Genomic DNA, 15,141 nt, shown 5'->3' with positions numbered 1-15,141 from the left:
TGATCTACTAATTGCCTGCTCTAGTTTGTGTGCGTAAAAATTAACAAGTGTAGGTACACGCACCTAAGCGGAGGCAATAGCGAAACATCTGGACCGGAAACAGCATGTAGAAGGTCCAAGGATGAAAACAACTCTCAGTGGATCCCAAAAAAGATGGCGCAATCTCCATCCCCACAGTCAGAAATCCTGCTCCGGGTTCCTTGGACAGTGCTGCTTAAAAGCGTGAATAGGATCACGCTTTTTGTAGACATAACCAGGCTTAGTGTTTGAAGGGAGATTCAGCGACTGCTCTCTGAGCTGCCTGGCTCAGTGGATGAGCTATGCCATAAGCGCGGCAGCACCACCAATGCTTGATCGGGGGGGGGGGGGGGGAGGGGGTCGGCAAGGACGTGAAGCCATCACGACGTTTGAATAAAAAATTGAATGATAAATCAAGCGTTTGATACTTAGCGTTCCCCTAATCGACAAGTGCTATGCAAACTGCGTATGTGCCTTGCCCTGCACTTCCGCACGGCGAGGAGGCGTGGCAGCGAGACAGGGACTGAGACTTAACCTATAACTTTCTGAAAATATAACATTGCCGCGAAGGCGTTGGCATATTGTAGGCGTTGACTGGAAAGAAGAAAAAATTAAAAGGCCATCTGCCTTTCCCCTGTCAATTTGGAAGGACGGCACTTGCTACAAGCCCACGAAAATATATTTTCTCACAGTACCGTATCTTCTAAGCACAAAGAATCTTGTCGTCCAGGTCAGTTGGTCAAAGTGGTATAGAAGCGCAATATATCTAGTGGCAAGAGCTTCGAAGGGTGCAATTTCGTATATGTTTATCCTAGAGCTACGCTGTGGCTTGGCCGCCCAATTAAAAGGATTTTAGTCGGATTGTCGAAATGTTAACAGAGAGTAAATTTGCCCATTTATTACAGTGGTAATAAAGTATCCCAACGGAATGCTGCTTGCAGATCACAGAGCTCAGATACTCCTTCCATGTCTACACCACTACCGTCATGGTACGGCCCTGAGTACGGCCAAACCCTCTTTAGCGTGACGTTATCATACTGGCAAAAGGGACTTCGGCACGAGCTGTATCCACTCGACCCAGGCGAAAGCTACGCTCGTGACCCACTGGTGCTGTGTTGATCCCGTTCTGCGTCACCAAAAAGCGAGGCAAGTTTTCAGCCACTGCCGCGTGCTGAGCCAGCGTTCAGCAGCGGCTGAACTGGCGGGTGGGGTCGTGAGGTGATGTAGAAGCTGGACGACTTCGAAGGCGGGCTCCCGCGCATTGCGCCTGACATTCCGAAGAATGGGCGGGGGACATACTCGCCTCCTCGGCAAATGGCAAGACGGCGGCAGCTCCCTTGTCTTTCCAGCGGCATTACTCCTGGGCGCTTCCATAGGGTTGGCATGCACGGCTTCTGCGTCACCAAAAGTAAAGTTGTTACAAGGTTGAACATGGAAAAGAAACAGGTGCAGAGGGTCTGTTCAGATCACTTGAGCGCCATGTTACGACGTGATAGACTTGAAACAAAACGCATGCTAGGTTGCATGCTGTCCTGTGCGGTTTTAACCCCTCCCGACTGGTGCGAGTGGAGGATATTTGTGACCCCTAAGGATTTCCCAGCGCACCGTAAATTTGAAATGACGCGATGACCGCGAATGTTCTCAGACATGAAGTCAACATTGTCCTTACTGATATATGATAGATACTGATATGATGGATAAGTTACTTGATGATACTTGATGATGTATTACTGATAGATAAATGCTAAATTACATCCGCAATGTTGTTAGTTTGAACACAAATCCTGAGGAACTGCTTACTATCTAGTGTAATCGTCTTTGCTAATCGCGCCATGTTCCCCTTAGACCAAAACTTGGCCACGTCCCTGCATTTTCTTGGATATGGTTTTCGCAATTCCAGCCTAGGTCAAGTGATCCCATCTCAGAAAGCAACTACTTTTTACTCATATTTACGCATCAAGGTAATCTTGAACTTGATTTGTATTAGCACTATCATATCAAGAGTTGTGAACAATACTTTAAGTTGGCTCCTGCCAGTCCGGCCAGCCGCTGGAGGAAAACTCGACGGAAACCATTACACTACAAGTTATAATAGCATAAAATGTCCAAAACTTAAATGACACAAGCAAAAGCACATGCATCGCATAGGGAAGTACTTCTGCAACTTTGTCCAAATCTGTCCATACCTAAACAAGCTAAGGGCTAATAATTTTTAGACTTGGCCTCAGACTGACCTCGACGAGTACCGTGACCTACTTACGTCTTGTAGAGCGTATGAAAATAACAGTGTTACCCCAAGAATTAACGACATTTCATTTTAGTACTCGTATTACGACTCGATATCAGTCTTCATCTTTCCGTAAACAATGTATAATATCCATTATTAATAAATAGCAATAGCATGATATACATCAGCACATCATTAATAGGTAGCTAGGCACTTGATGATGTGTAACCACCTTCTAATTCGGCTTTAAAATCTAGGCAGGAAGACATGGAAGGCATGCAATATGCCCGACCCGTGTAGCAGAATACCGCCGAACGATCTTTTGGACACCCAAGCTGCATCGAGGTAGCACCTCTAGCAATGTAGTCCTACCTATGTGAGGAAGCTTCCTCACGGTAGACATTGTGGGATATGGATCCCGTGGTGAAAATCTTTGTAAATAAGTTGTTTTCTTCCGCAAAAAGGGCTGCTGAGATAGGGGGAATGTCCCCTCCTAACTGATGGTAGGGGTGGAGGCGCGTCCCGCGTCTCCCCCGGCGGCACCGCCCCGACTACAAGCTTTCAATTTGCTCTACAGATGAGGCGGCCCGTAATTTGATAAAGCACCATAAGGTGAACCAGCCACAGGTCTGATGAGGCCCGTCAGCAAGATTCATCGACTAGTCTGATGAGATCCATTATGGAGACCGTCGACTCGTCTGATGGGTTCATTAGAACAGCCCGTCAGCCGAAATTATGAGGTCGACCCGGCTGACCCACGCGACTCACCTGATCAGGTCCATGAGCGTGTCCGCGGTGGTGGTGTTGCGGCCGAATTCGACTTTGACGATGCCCTCGTCGTTGCCCTGGCCCGGGTGGATGGCCACCACCAGAATGATGCCCAGGATAACGGCCATCACCGTGGTCACCATGTAGTAGCAGACGGCGCGCGCGCCGATTCGGCCCGACAGGCTGAGGTCCAGGTTGCCGACGGCCGAGATCAGGCTGGATACAATCAGCGGCAGAATCAGCGCCTTCAGCATGCGCAGGAACAAGTCGCCGACGAAAGCGACGTACATGGCGTCGCGCGCCGACCACGACTCGTCACTGGAGGTGCGTAAGATCAGGCCGAGCACGATGCCAGCCACAACGCCCAGCAGCGTTAGCAGCGTCAGCGCGTTCGTCTTCAGGCAGCTGCGTGCCCGCTTCAGCCGTGCGTGTCCAGGCATCTTTACAGGCTGCCGCAGGTCCTGAGGAAAGGGAGCATAGTTATAGAAGATGGGACACCCTCACAGGCTGCGGATGGTCGTGAGGGAAGGACACCTACTTAAATAAGATGAAACATGCTCATAGGGTACAGTTGTTCCTGTGGGCATGGTACAGAGTTACAGACGGCATGGCATCCTCACAAGCTGTAGTTGTTCCTGTGGACAGGGTACAGAGTTACAAAATATGTGATATCCTAACGAGCTGCAGCTGGCCCCAGAGTTCAAGGAAACGGGAAACCCGGGGACCTTTTCAAGTTCAGCGAAGGCGGGTGAAACCCATACAGAAAGGCATGCACTCGCCGCATCCAAGTACAAGGAGATGAGGACGCAAACACGTTCCCAAGTTTTCCTCAAGCTTGACTCAAATGCCACTTATTGCACACTAGGGTTGCTCCTTTTCTGTTCAAAGCAAAACGCGGCACACCTTTGCACGAACCGGCGGTGGCTCCAGTGGTCACATTAGTGCCAAGGTGCCAATCGGAAATTCAAGCTGAGTCCCCTTAGTGAAATCTTCGATTCTATTTTCCCAGCTGTTCTGGTCTGAAATAAAATTTGCTTAGAAGGTTTTCATATAAGGCATGCTTAACTTCAGGCTCTCTTTTTCTCGCATTTCAACAGAAAGATCGGATGCTTCTTGCGGAAAATCTCAAAAGCCATCGGTAAAAGGTTTTTAAAAAAAATAGAGTGATGCCTGCTCACTATGGGCACATCTTGCTCCCGGCACCTTGCAGGTAAAACATACGCATCATTACGGTACACTTGTCTGCAAAAAAGTGCAGCGTCGTTACCAGGGCTGCAGAGTTAACAGCTTCCGGCGCCGAAAAACAGTGGTCATCGCCACGAGTAGTCGCTTGGAATCGAACGGTCACCTAGTACATTGGGTTCAGGCAGGCCGTCGACATCCTGAGCATTTCCATAAATCACAACTCGACGAATAAATAAATGACGCTCTTGTCCAATGGTGCCATGACTGACTTAAATTGCTACCATATTTGAGCGGAGAAGAATGGTTAACATGATTGGTGCGGATGAGTAACGATGGCTTTACACGTGTTTGGATCGGGGTCAGTTCACCCCCCGCCCCCTTCCCCCCTAGGGTTTTAAGAGAATAATTTCCGAACAGCGCAACGTAGCCGCGCCAAACTTTGTATAGTTGAAGGCAACTAAATAAATAGCGGATCTCTTGGTATAACACGTTTGAAGTGCATTGTACTGTCGCTGACCTATGGCAGGCCAAAGTCAGGTCATGGTTGTCAGCAAATGCAATCTGTAGGTACTCGTACAATCTGATGCGACAGCGGAGTTTTAGACAGGGCCATGTGTATCTGTTATATTTTCTAAGGCAACAAAGCAATCGAATTTAGACTTACAACAAAATTAATTGGCCTAGAGTCAGGCGTGAAGAGTAGGCCGAGGCCTAAGCTCACCTGCTTTTTTACTGAAGAGTTTGCTGCATGGGGTAGTTTCTGTCGCTAACTTTGAATTAATTAATAATAGGGACCAGCATCAAACATCTTCCATGGATTTGTGAATTGTTAGAGAAGGTCGCTGATCTTAAACGAACCAGGTTAACATTTTATATGTTTGAGAAACATACCGCCTAAAGTAATCTCTGACGCTTATTCTAATACAAAGACCGAAACAGTTCCGCAGGATTTGGGTTACCATAGTCTTACAAATGTACAACAAGGCCACTGACCTTAAATGAATACCGGCAACCTCTTGCTTGGAACAGGTATCCAGGTTTAAGACGGTCATATGAGGAGCTCTGGGGACGCTTAGGGTAGCCGTCTCGAGTTTGACTTTGTTTGACCTTACTTACTTTACCCAAAGGTCATGACCTAAGAATTTGAAAGTCACACAAATGTGTTCACATACAGGTTAACCCAGCTTGTGAATTTCATGTTTCTAGTATGACTGGATTTTTAGATCTCAGGAGGGTCAGACTGACCCCTACTCGAGTGAAAGGTATTCAATCGGACATTCATACGTGTGTTGAAGCGATATTTAATTTGGTTCGTTGTTGAGCTTTAACGGAGCGCTAACTGCCTAGGTTGTTTGTGCCCATAAATAATTTTAGAGGATTTATATGTTATATGTCTGCACTTTCCATGTCACATGATCACCAAGCTGAGGAAATTTCGAGCTGGTAGTCACAATCATTATCTATTACATCGGCAACTTGCTTACTCCTGGTACACCCACTCCTTGGATGTTAAACAACAACGTATCTTGGTTTTTTTCTGACATGAAAACACTCAACATGGATTGCGCTTGTATGGCCCGGGTTCTCGTTACCTGTGTTCCTGGTTTTAGTTCCCAAAACAATGCAAAATGGAGCAATTCCTCCATTTTGTACCGGCCTCTTGTACCGGCTGTAAACGCTCAAGCATATCAGTTGTATACCACCAGCAAGCCCGAAAAAATGCTAACATGTTTGGCCAATGCTCGAATTCTCTACCAGCTTTTCTGGCCGTTTTACGCCCAGTTTGTTTATTCGACAAGCTAGTAGTTGGTACCCGTACACCGACGATACTATGCGAAATGTCTCCAAGCGTGTAAACAACCCTTTGCCCTGCAAATTTGGTTTGCAGTGAACTCAGAAGGCTTAAAGGATTTGCAATGATCTTCAAATGATTTTTAAACGACCTTTAAACGACCCGAAGGTTTTAAACGACCTGAAGTTTTAAATGACCTGCAAGGTCAAACTAAAAACAAAAATGGTATGCAGAAGGAAGATTCCAATTCGGCGACCCAAACGATACAGGAATGGGCGAGGAAAAAACAATCATTTTGCTATTTTTTTCGTCATTTCTTGAGTTTGAAAAGGGCCGTCCTAGTAATACAGTTTAGAGGATTGGCGGTAGGGCATTCTGTTCAGATTAGGGCATCCTGTTGAGATAGGTGGTTCCTGACATTTCCGTATCACCGTATTCCTTATTACACAACTGAATGCAATTTCAATGTGATAAGATCTATCAAAGAAACGTTAGTTCCGACGCCGTAGTGGCAAGACTTCGACCAAGGCATGGTTTGGCATGGCAAAATATAGTTATTTGAAGAGGAACGGGTAGCTGCGCCGCTGACTGGCTTTCGGTGCGCACCCCTAGCTCACTCGCGTACCGCCAGCTTTGCGGCCTTCGGCTCCATTAAGGGAGCCGTGGCGGAGCTGCAGAGGCGGCAGCAAAAACATTCAAGGCATATCATCCGCGCTACGTTTAGATAAACACAGATACGGCGAACCGTGCAGTCGAGGTCAGGTAGCTTTGGTGCACACAGTGCTGAAGTGTGAGCGCCAGCTGGGTGATGTCATAATATACGATGAACACACCAGCTCTTGGTACTCGGTAACGATGCGTGGTGATAGCGTGGGATGCTGCACGCACTGCAGCAATCTTGCAACTGTAGACAAATTCGCTGTGCGCATGCCCACATAGAAAAAAAACACACTTCAGCAACAGTACTGGATGTCCTGTATAATCAGGTGACATCATAGAAAGCCCAAGCGTTCAGCTAGGAGAACTAGAAAAGAAAGTGTGGCCATATCTTGCCAGAATGTACGTTTTTTTTTGCTGCTTAGTGGTTGCAATTGTCAAAAGGTCAAACAATTTCTGGCAGTCATCATAACTTCTCTGCTAGAAAGTGTCGCAGCGCAGATGACAGATGTCGATTCTGGGTGGCATTCATCTCTGAGGATAATGTCAAATGTACTCGCTTTTGCGTTGCATTTTTTGCGTAGAAACAAACATTGACACACCAGCACTCATGCACGTGACATAAAAAATCCGACGTTGTAGGCATGGTTTTTATTCCATTCATTTATTTGCTTAAGTTATTGACGATATGATATCATATTATTCTTATGTCAAAACATGATTTGATTGTCGGCTGTACTTCCATTACGCGCTAGTTTAGGCTTGCAAATAAGATCCCTAAGGTCTTATTTGCCCCTAAGATCTTATTTTGAGACAGAAATGTCTCCAACATATAGTGCCGACACGTATGGCATTTCCAGTGAAGTGACACATCAAGTCCATGTACCCGTTCCGATACACGGTGAGAAACATTGTGCCATAAATTGATAGGAGTGCTGCCTACGCATATACTGATAGCAAACGTTGTTTTCACAACAGCTTGCAATGATACTCAGCTATGACTATATGCTGGTTCCCGTCTTCATTCTTGAGTTTTTCATGCCAACATCCGATTGCAGCGATGTTTATCGTACCACTTAATCCTAAACAAAAAATTGAGAACGGGTCGTCTTGAAAATTCTTGCCGATTAACACAAACGAAATTGTGAAATTGTTCTTACCTACATAAGATCTGAGAGCTCAGCCATTAATATTCAGAGGCCAGTTTATAAAAAAAAATTATGTCGCCCCCTGCGAAAAGAAATAACTCCACCAAAAAATTTCCTCCGTTTGCCGAGTTTTATAAACGGTACTGACCACCGACGTAAATTTCACCGTCGACGGCTTTTTTAGACTCAGTCAGCTGTTGCCTATCAGAAGTGCCAGATGCTATCGTGCCGCAAACAAACATCTTTTATTTTTACGATGGTCGATTATGCTTATTGAGAACGACTAATAGCTTTTGTTGTTACCAATAAGGTGCAACAAGTGTCTTTTGTGTGCCATTTGTATCTTTGTTCCGCAATAACATTTTAACATTTATATTCAAAACCAATTTCTACCCGAGCAGTAGGCAGTGGTCAAAGGTACACAGGAAAATATAGCTCGGCGTGCGAAACTTTTGCATTTTCTGAAAAGTTAAAGGTATGAAACATTCGGAGTCGCGTAAAAAATACATTCATGGTTATGCCGAGTAGATATAAAGCCAGTGTGGTAAGTAACGCATTGGTAAAATCCTTTGCTGAGACACATGTCAGATCTGAATAAAATAGTGCGGCATGGGTAGGCGCTTGCGCATTGGTCGCTGTTCTGTCCACCGTTTGCAGGAAGTTGTGTTGAGGAATCTGAGCTCCCGGAAACGCACTTGGAGCACGGCATATAACTTCGTGTGAGAGGGTCAGACCACGTCTAAGGGAGGCTAGGGAGTGGTCATGCCCCCCCCCCCATTCGGTTTGCCGGTTATAAGTGAATACTCAACCACAAGCATGCCACAAAAGTAGTTCAATGAAAACAAAGACATGCATACTTTGAATAAATTACCCAGTTATTATCTCATTGGCGAAATATTGCACGCAAAATTAGGGGAAATGGCGTTTGAATTCTGGTACCATGCGGTAAGGCATTTGTTTACTACCATTGACTGAAATCCCATGGCATATGCCCGCCCCCCCCCCCCCCCCCCCAGCCCGATTCATCTCCTGGTTTAATGGCACTGCTTGCAGCCCCGCGTATCAATATTTCACTGTTTGGCGCATGCCTACATGGTACCTACCTACCAAGGAATACACCTGGGTATTCCTCCATCCTCCTCTGATCTCCCCAGAACCAACTTATCTCGGTGGCAGAGAAATCGAACGTAGGTCGTAGAATCTAAGCAAATAGGTCTAGTGGGATGTAGGATCCAGGCAGGCAGGCAGGCTTCTCTACAGATACACACCAAGGTTCAGTTATGCATGTCTTCACTCGAAGCAACGCGAGCCCGTTGGTATTGGTCTACGTAGGCATCCATTATCACGTTCTAAGGAGTTTGGGGTCCTGCTGTGGCCAAAATTCCTATTTTTTACAGCAATTCCAAACCTGACAAGCGTATTATTCCTTTTGTTCGCTTTCATCGTTTTCGGCCCAAATCTCAACACGCATTTGCCCGCCGTCATTGACACCCTCAGCTGCAACCGCGCCGCCAAAACTGACACTATCGACAGAAGCTATTTCAAGGACGGGGCGTGCCGAATGCGTCAACGAGAGAGTTGACAGCGATGCTTGGCGGTGGTGAAAAAGAACAAAAAATTTACTGCTTGGCGCATGGGCACCTAAGAGGTGCCATGGTTAGCGCTGACGGCGGACCGTTCGACAGCCAACGCGCGTTTTACAGATGCTTGAGAGGACGATGCATCCTAGGAATGGTCATGCAGGTAGACTACTAGCTGCCTTCTACCAATGCATCATGCCTACATTCCTAATGACACGGTTACCACAAAACTGGAAGACTTTGCTGAACATGCCAGATACCTGCCCTGATTGCGTTACATAGCAAATAGTGTCCTACCTTTACTTTCACCAGCTATTTGAACACAAATTAGGCGGAGGCAAGTCTATGTATTTGAGACAAAAAGGCAAACATGACAACAGAAAAAACACCGTATTTTGCTCATGGCAATGCCAACAACATTTAAAGTTCCAAGCAGTTTGCATGATTTTGTTGTCGCTGCCGGTTGATGGACCTGATGAGGGCCGCTCGACACAGGGACACCTCGAAATCGGGCAGCGTCTACTGTCATTCATCTGCAACCAGAGACAGAACATCAATCATGGAATGCATTGGTTTCACGCATATAATCATCAGAGTTAGGTATACACTTGCCAGAATATTTGCAGGCCGTTGCACTCTACTTGCATGTTCAGTTAACATGCACATTGCATGTTAGTTGACAGAGAAGCGCATATAACAACAGTAGGAGGAGGGGGGGGGGGGGGCGTTCAACAATCACTTTAAAATGCAAAAAGCTTGAGTTCGAAATGAAGTAGGACTCATGACTGATGGGGACTTACACCTGATTAAATTTAGTACCTTCAAACCCAGCAGTGAAACATAAAATTAAATTCTCATGAAAATAATGGAACACCAGTGTCCTTATCTTCCAGTCCCACGCACAGCCTCAAGAAATTCGTGACCCACAATATCGCCGAGGAGCCCAAAGCGAACATTAGTTAAAAGTGATGGAAAACAGGGCCACAGCAGGGTTTCGTAGGGGCCGCCCGGTTGAATTATGCGCTGTGGCGATATCATTAACATTGTCAATAGCAAAACAAGCTATCAATCTAATGATTGGAGAACAATCACAGCCTTAGCCTGTTCTCATTGTATTAGCGTCATTGCATGCATAGAAATTTAACAACGCGGAGGTGTGCATCAACCTAGCTGCTTTGATCTGAGGGATAGCCCTTGCCCCCCCCCCCCCCTTTTGCTTGTCATGGTGCTATTTCATACCATAATGTAAACAGTACAGTTACGCATTCTTAAATAAGGCACTTCAGCACACGAGGGTAACTCTGAATGAATACAGCCATTAGTCGTGACTTCGTCACAACTTAGCACATGGGTGAGAGAGGCCATCTGGAGCACCAGGGGTTAGGGGGGGGGGGGGGGGGCAACCGGCAACTTAATCACAGAAACTAGTGAAACTATTGCTGTTGCCCAGGAGTGTAAAGATGGTGGGTTGGATGTGGGGTGGGGGTGAGGGGAGGCTATCACTACATAAATCACTAACTTCACAGAAAGATGGGCAGGCAACGACAACCAGGGATGCAAATAGCAAATACCATCTAAGTTGCACACAAAAAGAAGATATTTAGTCTGGTGTAAACATCTAAGATGACTAGTTCAAAGGGCCTGTTAAGATATCTATGCACTTAAGCATTGTGTTGTTCCCCTTTTTCCTTGCCACTAGAAATAATACAAATGCTTCAGGTACTCATTCAAGAATTCAGATCACTGGTTACCACCCAAGCATAGGCCATGAATGGGAAGGGGGGGAGGAGGTGGGGGCAGGGAGAACTGCCGCACAAATAAGGGCAAATTTTGACAAAAGCTCCCCCCTCCCCTCCATCCAGCAACTAGACAGAGGCTGCACTGCTACGCCGCCCCCCTCCCCCCCACTCTGTGTCTTAGCGTGCTACAAGCAGCAAGATGTTGGCGTGTGGGTAAAGCTGTGATATATCCTGCAATAGCGCAAATATTTATAAGTCGATGCTCACCTGTACGCTGTAGCATGTTGCTGAATTCTGGACAATGTTTTCAGAGACGTTGCTTGCAGTCTATGCTTCTGCGTCTTACACGCATGGGGTAGAACCAAAGCACCGCATAGGCATCTCGGAGCATAATGTACACTGCCGGTCCTTATCAGTAGTCTGATGTAGGCCTGATGTCGATTTCACCATCAGTCAGGTGGGAACAAAACGATACAAGCTGAGCAGTGAAGATGCGCGCACCCTGAAGCTAGGTTTCTGAGCCATCGCAACGTACTCAGGGCGCATTTTGATAAAAGTATGTCACCCTTGATTAAAAAAGCGCAGCGATGAGGTTGATTTTTTTATCGGCCCATTTTCCACAATAACTGCGCATTTACCATTGCGATTCTCGCCGCACATTTTGTTTGTAAAACCCGATGGAGGAAAATTGCTCTCGACGACGGAGGATTTTCGTGGAGGAGAATTTTTTTGCTCCGAGCTTTATAAAACTCGGAGGAGGAAAATTTGAGAAAAATCCCCTCTGCTGACGGTATTTTTGTTTTATAAAACTGGCCTCAGGTCGCTCTTCAGGTAAGATGAGCTTACTTTGTTAATACTCAGGCTGCCCCCTCAGGTGAGATGATTGTGCTCTCTAAATACTCGGCTGTCCTCCACAAGTGAAATGATTCTACTCTGTTAATATTCAGACTGCCTCCTTCAGGTGAAATGATTCTGCCCTGTTAATATTCAGACTGCCCCCTTCAATTGAGATGATTCTGCTCCGTTCATTCTCAGGCTGCCTCCTTCAGGTGAGGTGATTCTGCCCTGTTTATACTCAGTCTGCATCCTTCAGATGAGGTGGTTCTGCTCTGTCAATGCTCATGCTCCCCCTTCAAGTAATATGATTCTGCTCCGTTAATACTCAGGCTAACCCCCTCAGGTGAAATGATTCCGCTCTGCCAATTCTCAGGCCGCCCCTTCAAGTGATATAATTCTGCTCTGTTGATATTCAGACTGCCTCTCACGTAAGATCATCGTGTCCTACTAATGCTCAGGCTGACTCCTTCATATGGGATGATCCTGCTCTGCACGACAGATGCCTGCGGCTCGTCCGTTCGCTCTGGGTTGGGACGTTCAGAGGTGCCGTGCGCAAATAAACTACGACTGGCGTCTGTTTTCATAGCTACCGATCTGCGAGAGTTATCTGAATCGGATGTGCTGCGTAAAAAGAACACGTTAGGAGCATACGTCGCTAAGAGTGCAGACGCATGAACTGCTGGAGAGGTTGCAAGCCTTGATTCCTGTATTGCGCACCGGGAGCGTGCGGCTGTTGTGGGGATCTTAAACCTGACTCCCTAAGCCTGATTCTTTCAGCCTGATTCGCTCAGCCTAATTCCTCAACACGCGCTCGGGTGAGGTGTCAAATTGACCCCCCCCCCCCCCCGAGGGTTTTCGGGAATGGTTTCTGAACGGCGAGGCGCAGCCGCGCTAAATTTTGCATAGTTGTAGACAATTAGAAAGCGAATCTTTTGACATAAAATTGGATGCACCTTGTAAGGTCGCTGACCTACTCCAGGTCAAAGCCAGGCCATGGATTCAGCGAAGTCAACTTCTAGGGAATCGCTTGATCTGATAGAACAACCGGAGAGTTAGATGGAGCTATGCATCTCTGAGATACTTTCTTAGTCAACACTACAGTTGAAGAAACGAATAACATTGGATTAGGGCCAGGTTTAAATGTCAGACCAAGGCCAAAACTAATCTTTCTTATGCCTATGGAGCTTGTTGTACGAGGTAGGTTCTGGTGCTCATTTTTAATCTTTTAATAACAGGAACCGCATATAAGACATCTTCTGTGAACTTCTCAGAGGTCAAAATAGGTCCCTGGCCTAAAATGACCCAGGTCAACATTTCGTTTTTAGGAACAAACAGCCTATCGTAATCTCTGTCGCTTGCTCAAATGCAAAGCTCAAAACGGTCTTCTATGGATTTTGGTCACCGTGACCTCCGAAATGTCAAAAAAGGTCATTGACCTTAAAGGAGCATGTGACCTTTTACTTAGAACAGGTATCCAGGTTCTAGCGACACTGGAGACCAACTTGGAGTTTGACCTTGTTTGACCCTATTTGATCCGAAGGGGATGGCCGAGGATCCTCAGACTTTCACCTAAGTGAGCTCACGTACAGGCCAACACACCCTGTGCATTTTCTTTCTCTAGCTTTCTTAGTTCCTGAGAGAACTCTCCCTGAGAGAGTTCCTTTCTTAGATCTCAGCGGGGTCAAATTGACCCCTCCCCCCCCCCCCCCCCGAGCGAAGGGCATCCAACCGGCCACTCGAGCGCGTGTTAAGCCTGATTCCTTACGCCTAATTCCTGTATTGCACCCGGTGAGCGTGCGGCTTTGTGTGAATCGCAGAGCTCTCACATACAGATCACAGAACGGGCTATTTATTTTTCCATGTATATTACTCGTTTTGGTTGTTGAATATTTGAAGATGTCTCGCCTAATTCACACTGTTTGCCATAAATTCGGTAAGGCTTACGCGAGAAAGCAGTTACGAGGAGGCGGACCAGACTACCGAAGAGCAGACGACTGTACGCCTATCGTACCATCTGGCAGAGGCAGTGCACTTTTGGACCAGAGCGCAAAACCTCTAAACAGCATGGTAATGCGCGTAGTAACGGCAATATGCAATATAATAAGACATGAATGAAGTCTCTAAGTGAAGCTTTCGCGGCCCCAAACTTATTAAGCCGGCGGTATTGGTCTGAATGGGAAATAGTTGTCGTTAGTACCCAGTGCCTACCTATAATTATTAAGACCGGCGCTTACATGCCGATCATGAACTTCGACAACTTGAACAAACTACGGTACGCTTTTGCGATTTGCCTGTAGAGGTTACACTGAACAAGCCACACAATGCCTCTTTGGACATGCTTGCACAGGTCGCACAGTGCTAGGATGTACGTATTTAATTTGGCGGTGGTCGGCTCGCCTTCGTCCTGGAATTGGTTCAACAGTCTGGATATAATCGGCCCAACGTTCAGTTTGGCACGTGTCAGATGTTGCTGTCAGTTCGATCCCCACGACGGGTGCTTTCATTGGCTCTGCTGGTGCCAGGCCAGCCGGTCATGGGTCCGATGCATGCAGTTAAGCTCGCTGTGTGGCCGGTGAAACTCACTCGATATGTTTAAACTGTGCTTCACTCTGATAGGCTCTGGATATCGGTGAACGAGCGAATTATTTTAGTGCACAGGGAGTCAGAGCAAGCCGCCTACTCAGCTTCGGAATTTCCGCCAGCACCAAACTTCTCGTCCGCTGACTTCGTCCCTGGCACTAATTCCACACAAAAGCCTCGGCGTATAAACAACGGCTTCCATGCCATTAAAAACAACTAACGAGGGCAGGCGCCACGAACTGAACGCACAGCCAGGCAGAGACCACTGCCAACCACTGCTTCCTGCCTTCACTTCGGGGTGACTCTGCAGTCCGCCCATCCTTGGCAGCGGCGCCGGGAGCAGGCACGGAACGGATCCCGAACCGGAGCTGATGTTCGGTCACACAGGGAGCTCATTGCTGCAGCGTCGGACGGAGATCATTTCGTGAACAGATAGCAATGCATTACAGTGGCATTGAGTGGTGCGGAGCGGCGCGAAAGTTCTCGCGACGACGAGTCAGCTCAACTACGTTCATTCTGCGCGGCTCTGTTCCGGAGCATAGCGCACGACAGGCACGGCCCCTCCACACTCAGCAGTGAGCGCCGCTCTGATGGACAGGATCTGTTAATT

General features: G+C 47.0%; 1 protein-coding gene across 2 annotated transcripts in view; it reads right to left on the bottom strand.

Moving 5' to 3' along the window:
- LOC119107072 (excitatory amino acid transporter 1) overlaps window positions 1–15,141 on the bottom strand; it is a 60,897-nt gene that overhangs the window by 38,993 nt on the left and 6,763 nt on the right. The window contains exons 1-2 of one of the 2 annotated variants that reach the window (XM_037230429.1): window positions 7,808–8,031; window positions 3,014–3,474 (exon numbers count right to left, since the gene is read on the bottom strand). In XM_037230429.1, the coding sequence (XP_037086324.1) occupies window positions 3,014–3,453 (440 nt within the window). In that variant the 5' untranslated portion in view covers window positions 3,454–3,474; window positions 7,808–8,031. Of the gene's footprint in view, window positions 1–3,013; window positions 3,475–7,807; window positions 8,032–15,141 lie in introns of those variants that run through there. The other variant, XM_037230428.1, reaches the window with a different exon arrangement.

The sequence above is a fragment of the Pollicipes pollicipes genome, unplaced genomic scaffold (genome assembly GCF_011947565.3).
Source record: "Pollicipes pollicipes isolate AB1234 unplaced genomic scaffold, Ppol_2.1 Scaffold_6686;HRSCAF=7923_pilon_pilon_pilon, whole genome shotgun sequence".
NCBI classification, from domain to species: domain Eukaryota; kingdom Metazoa; phylum Arthropoda; class Thecostraca; order Pollicipedomorpha; family Pollicipedidae; genus Pollicipes; species Pollicipes pollicipes.
This window is presented reverse-complemented; position numbering and strand designations above follow the sequence as displayed.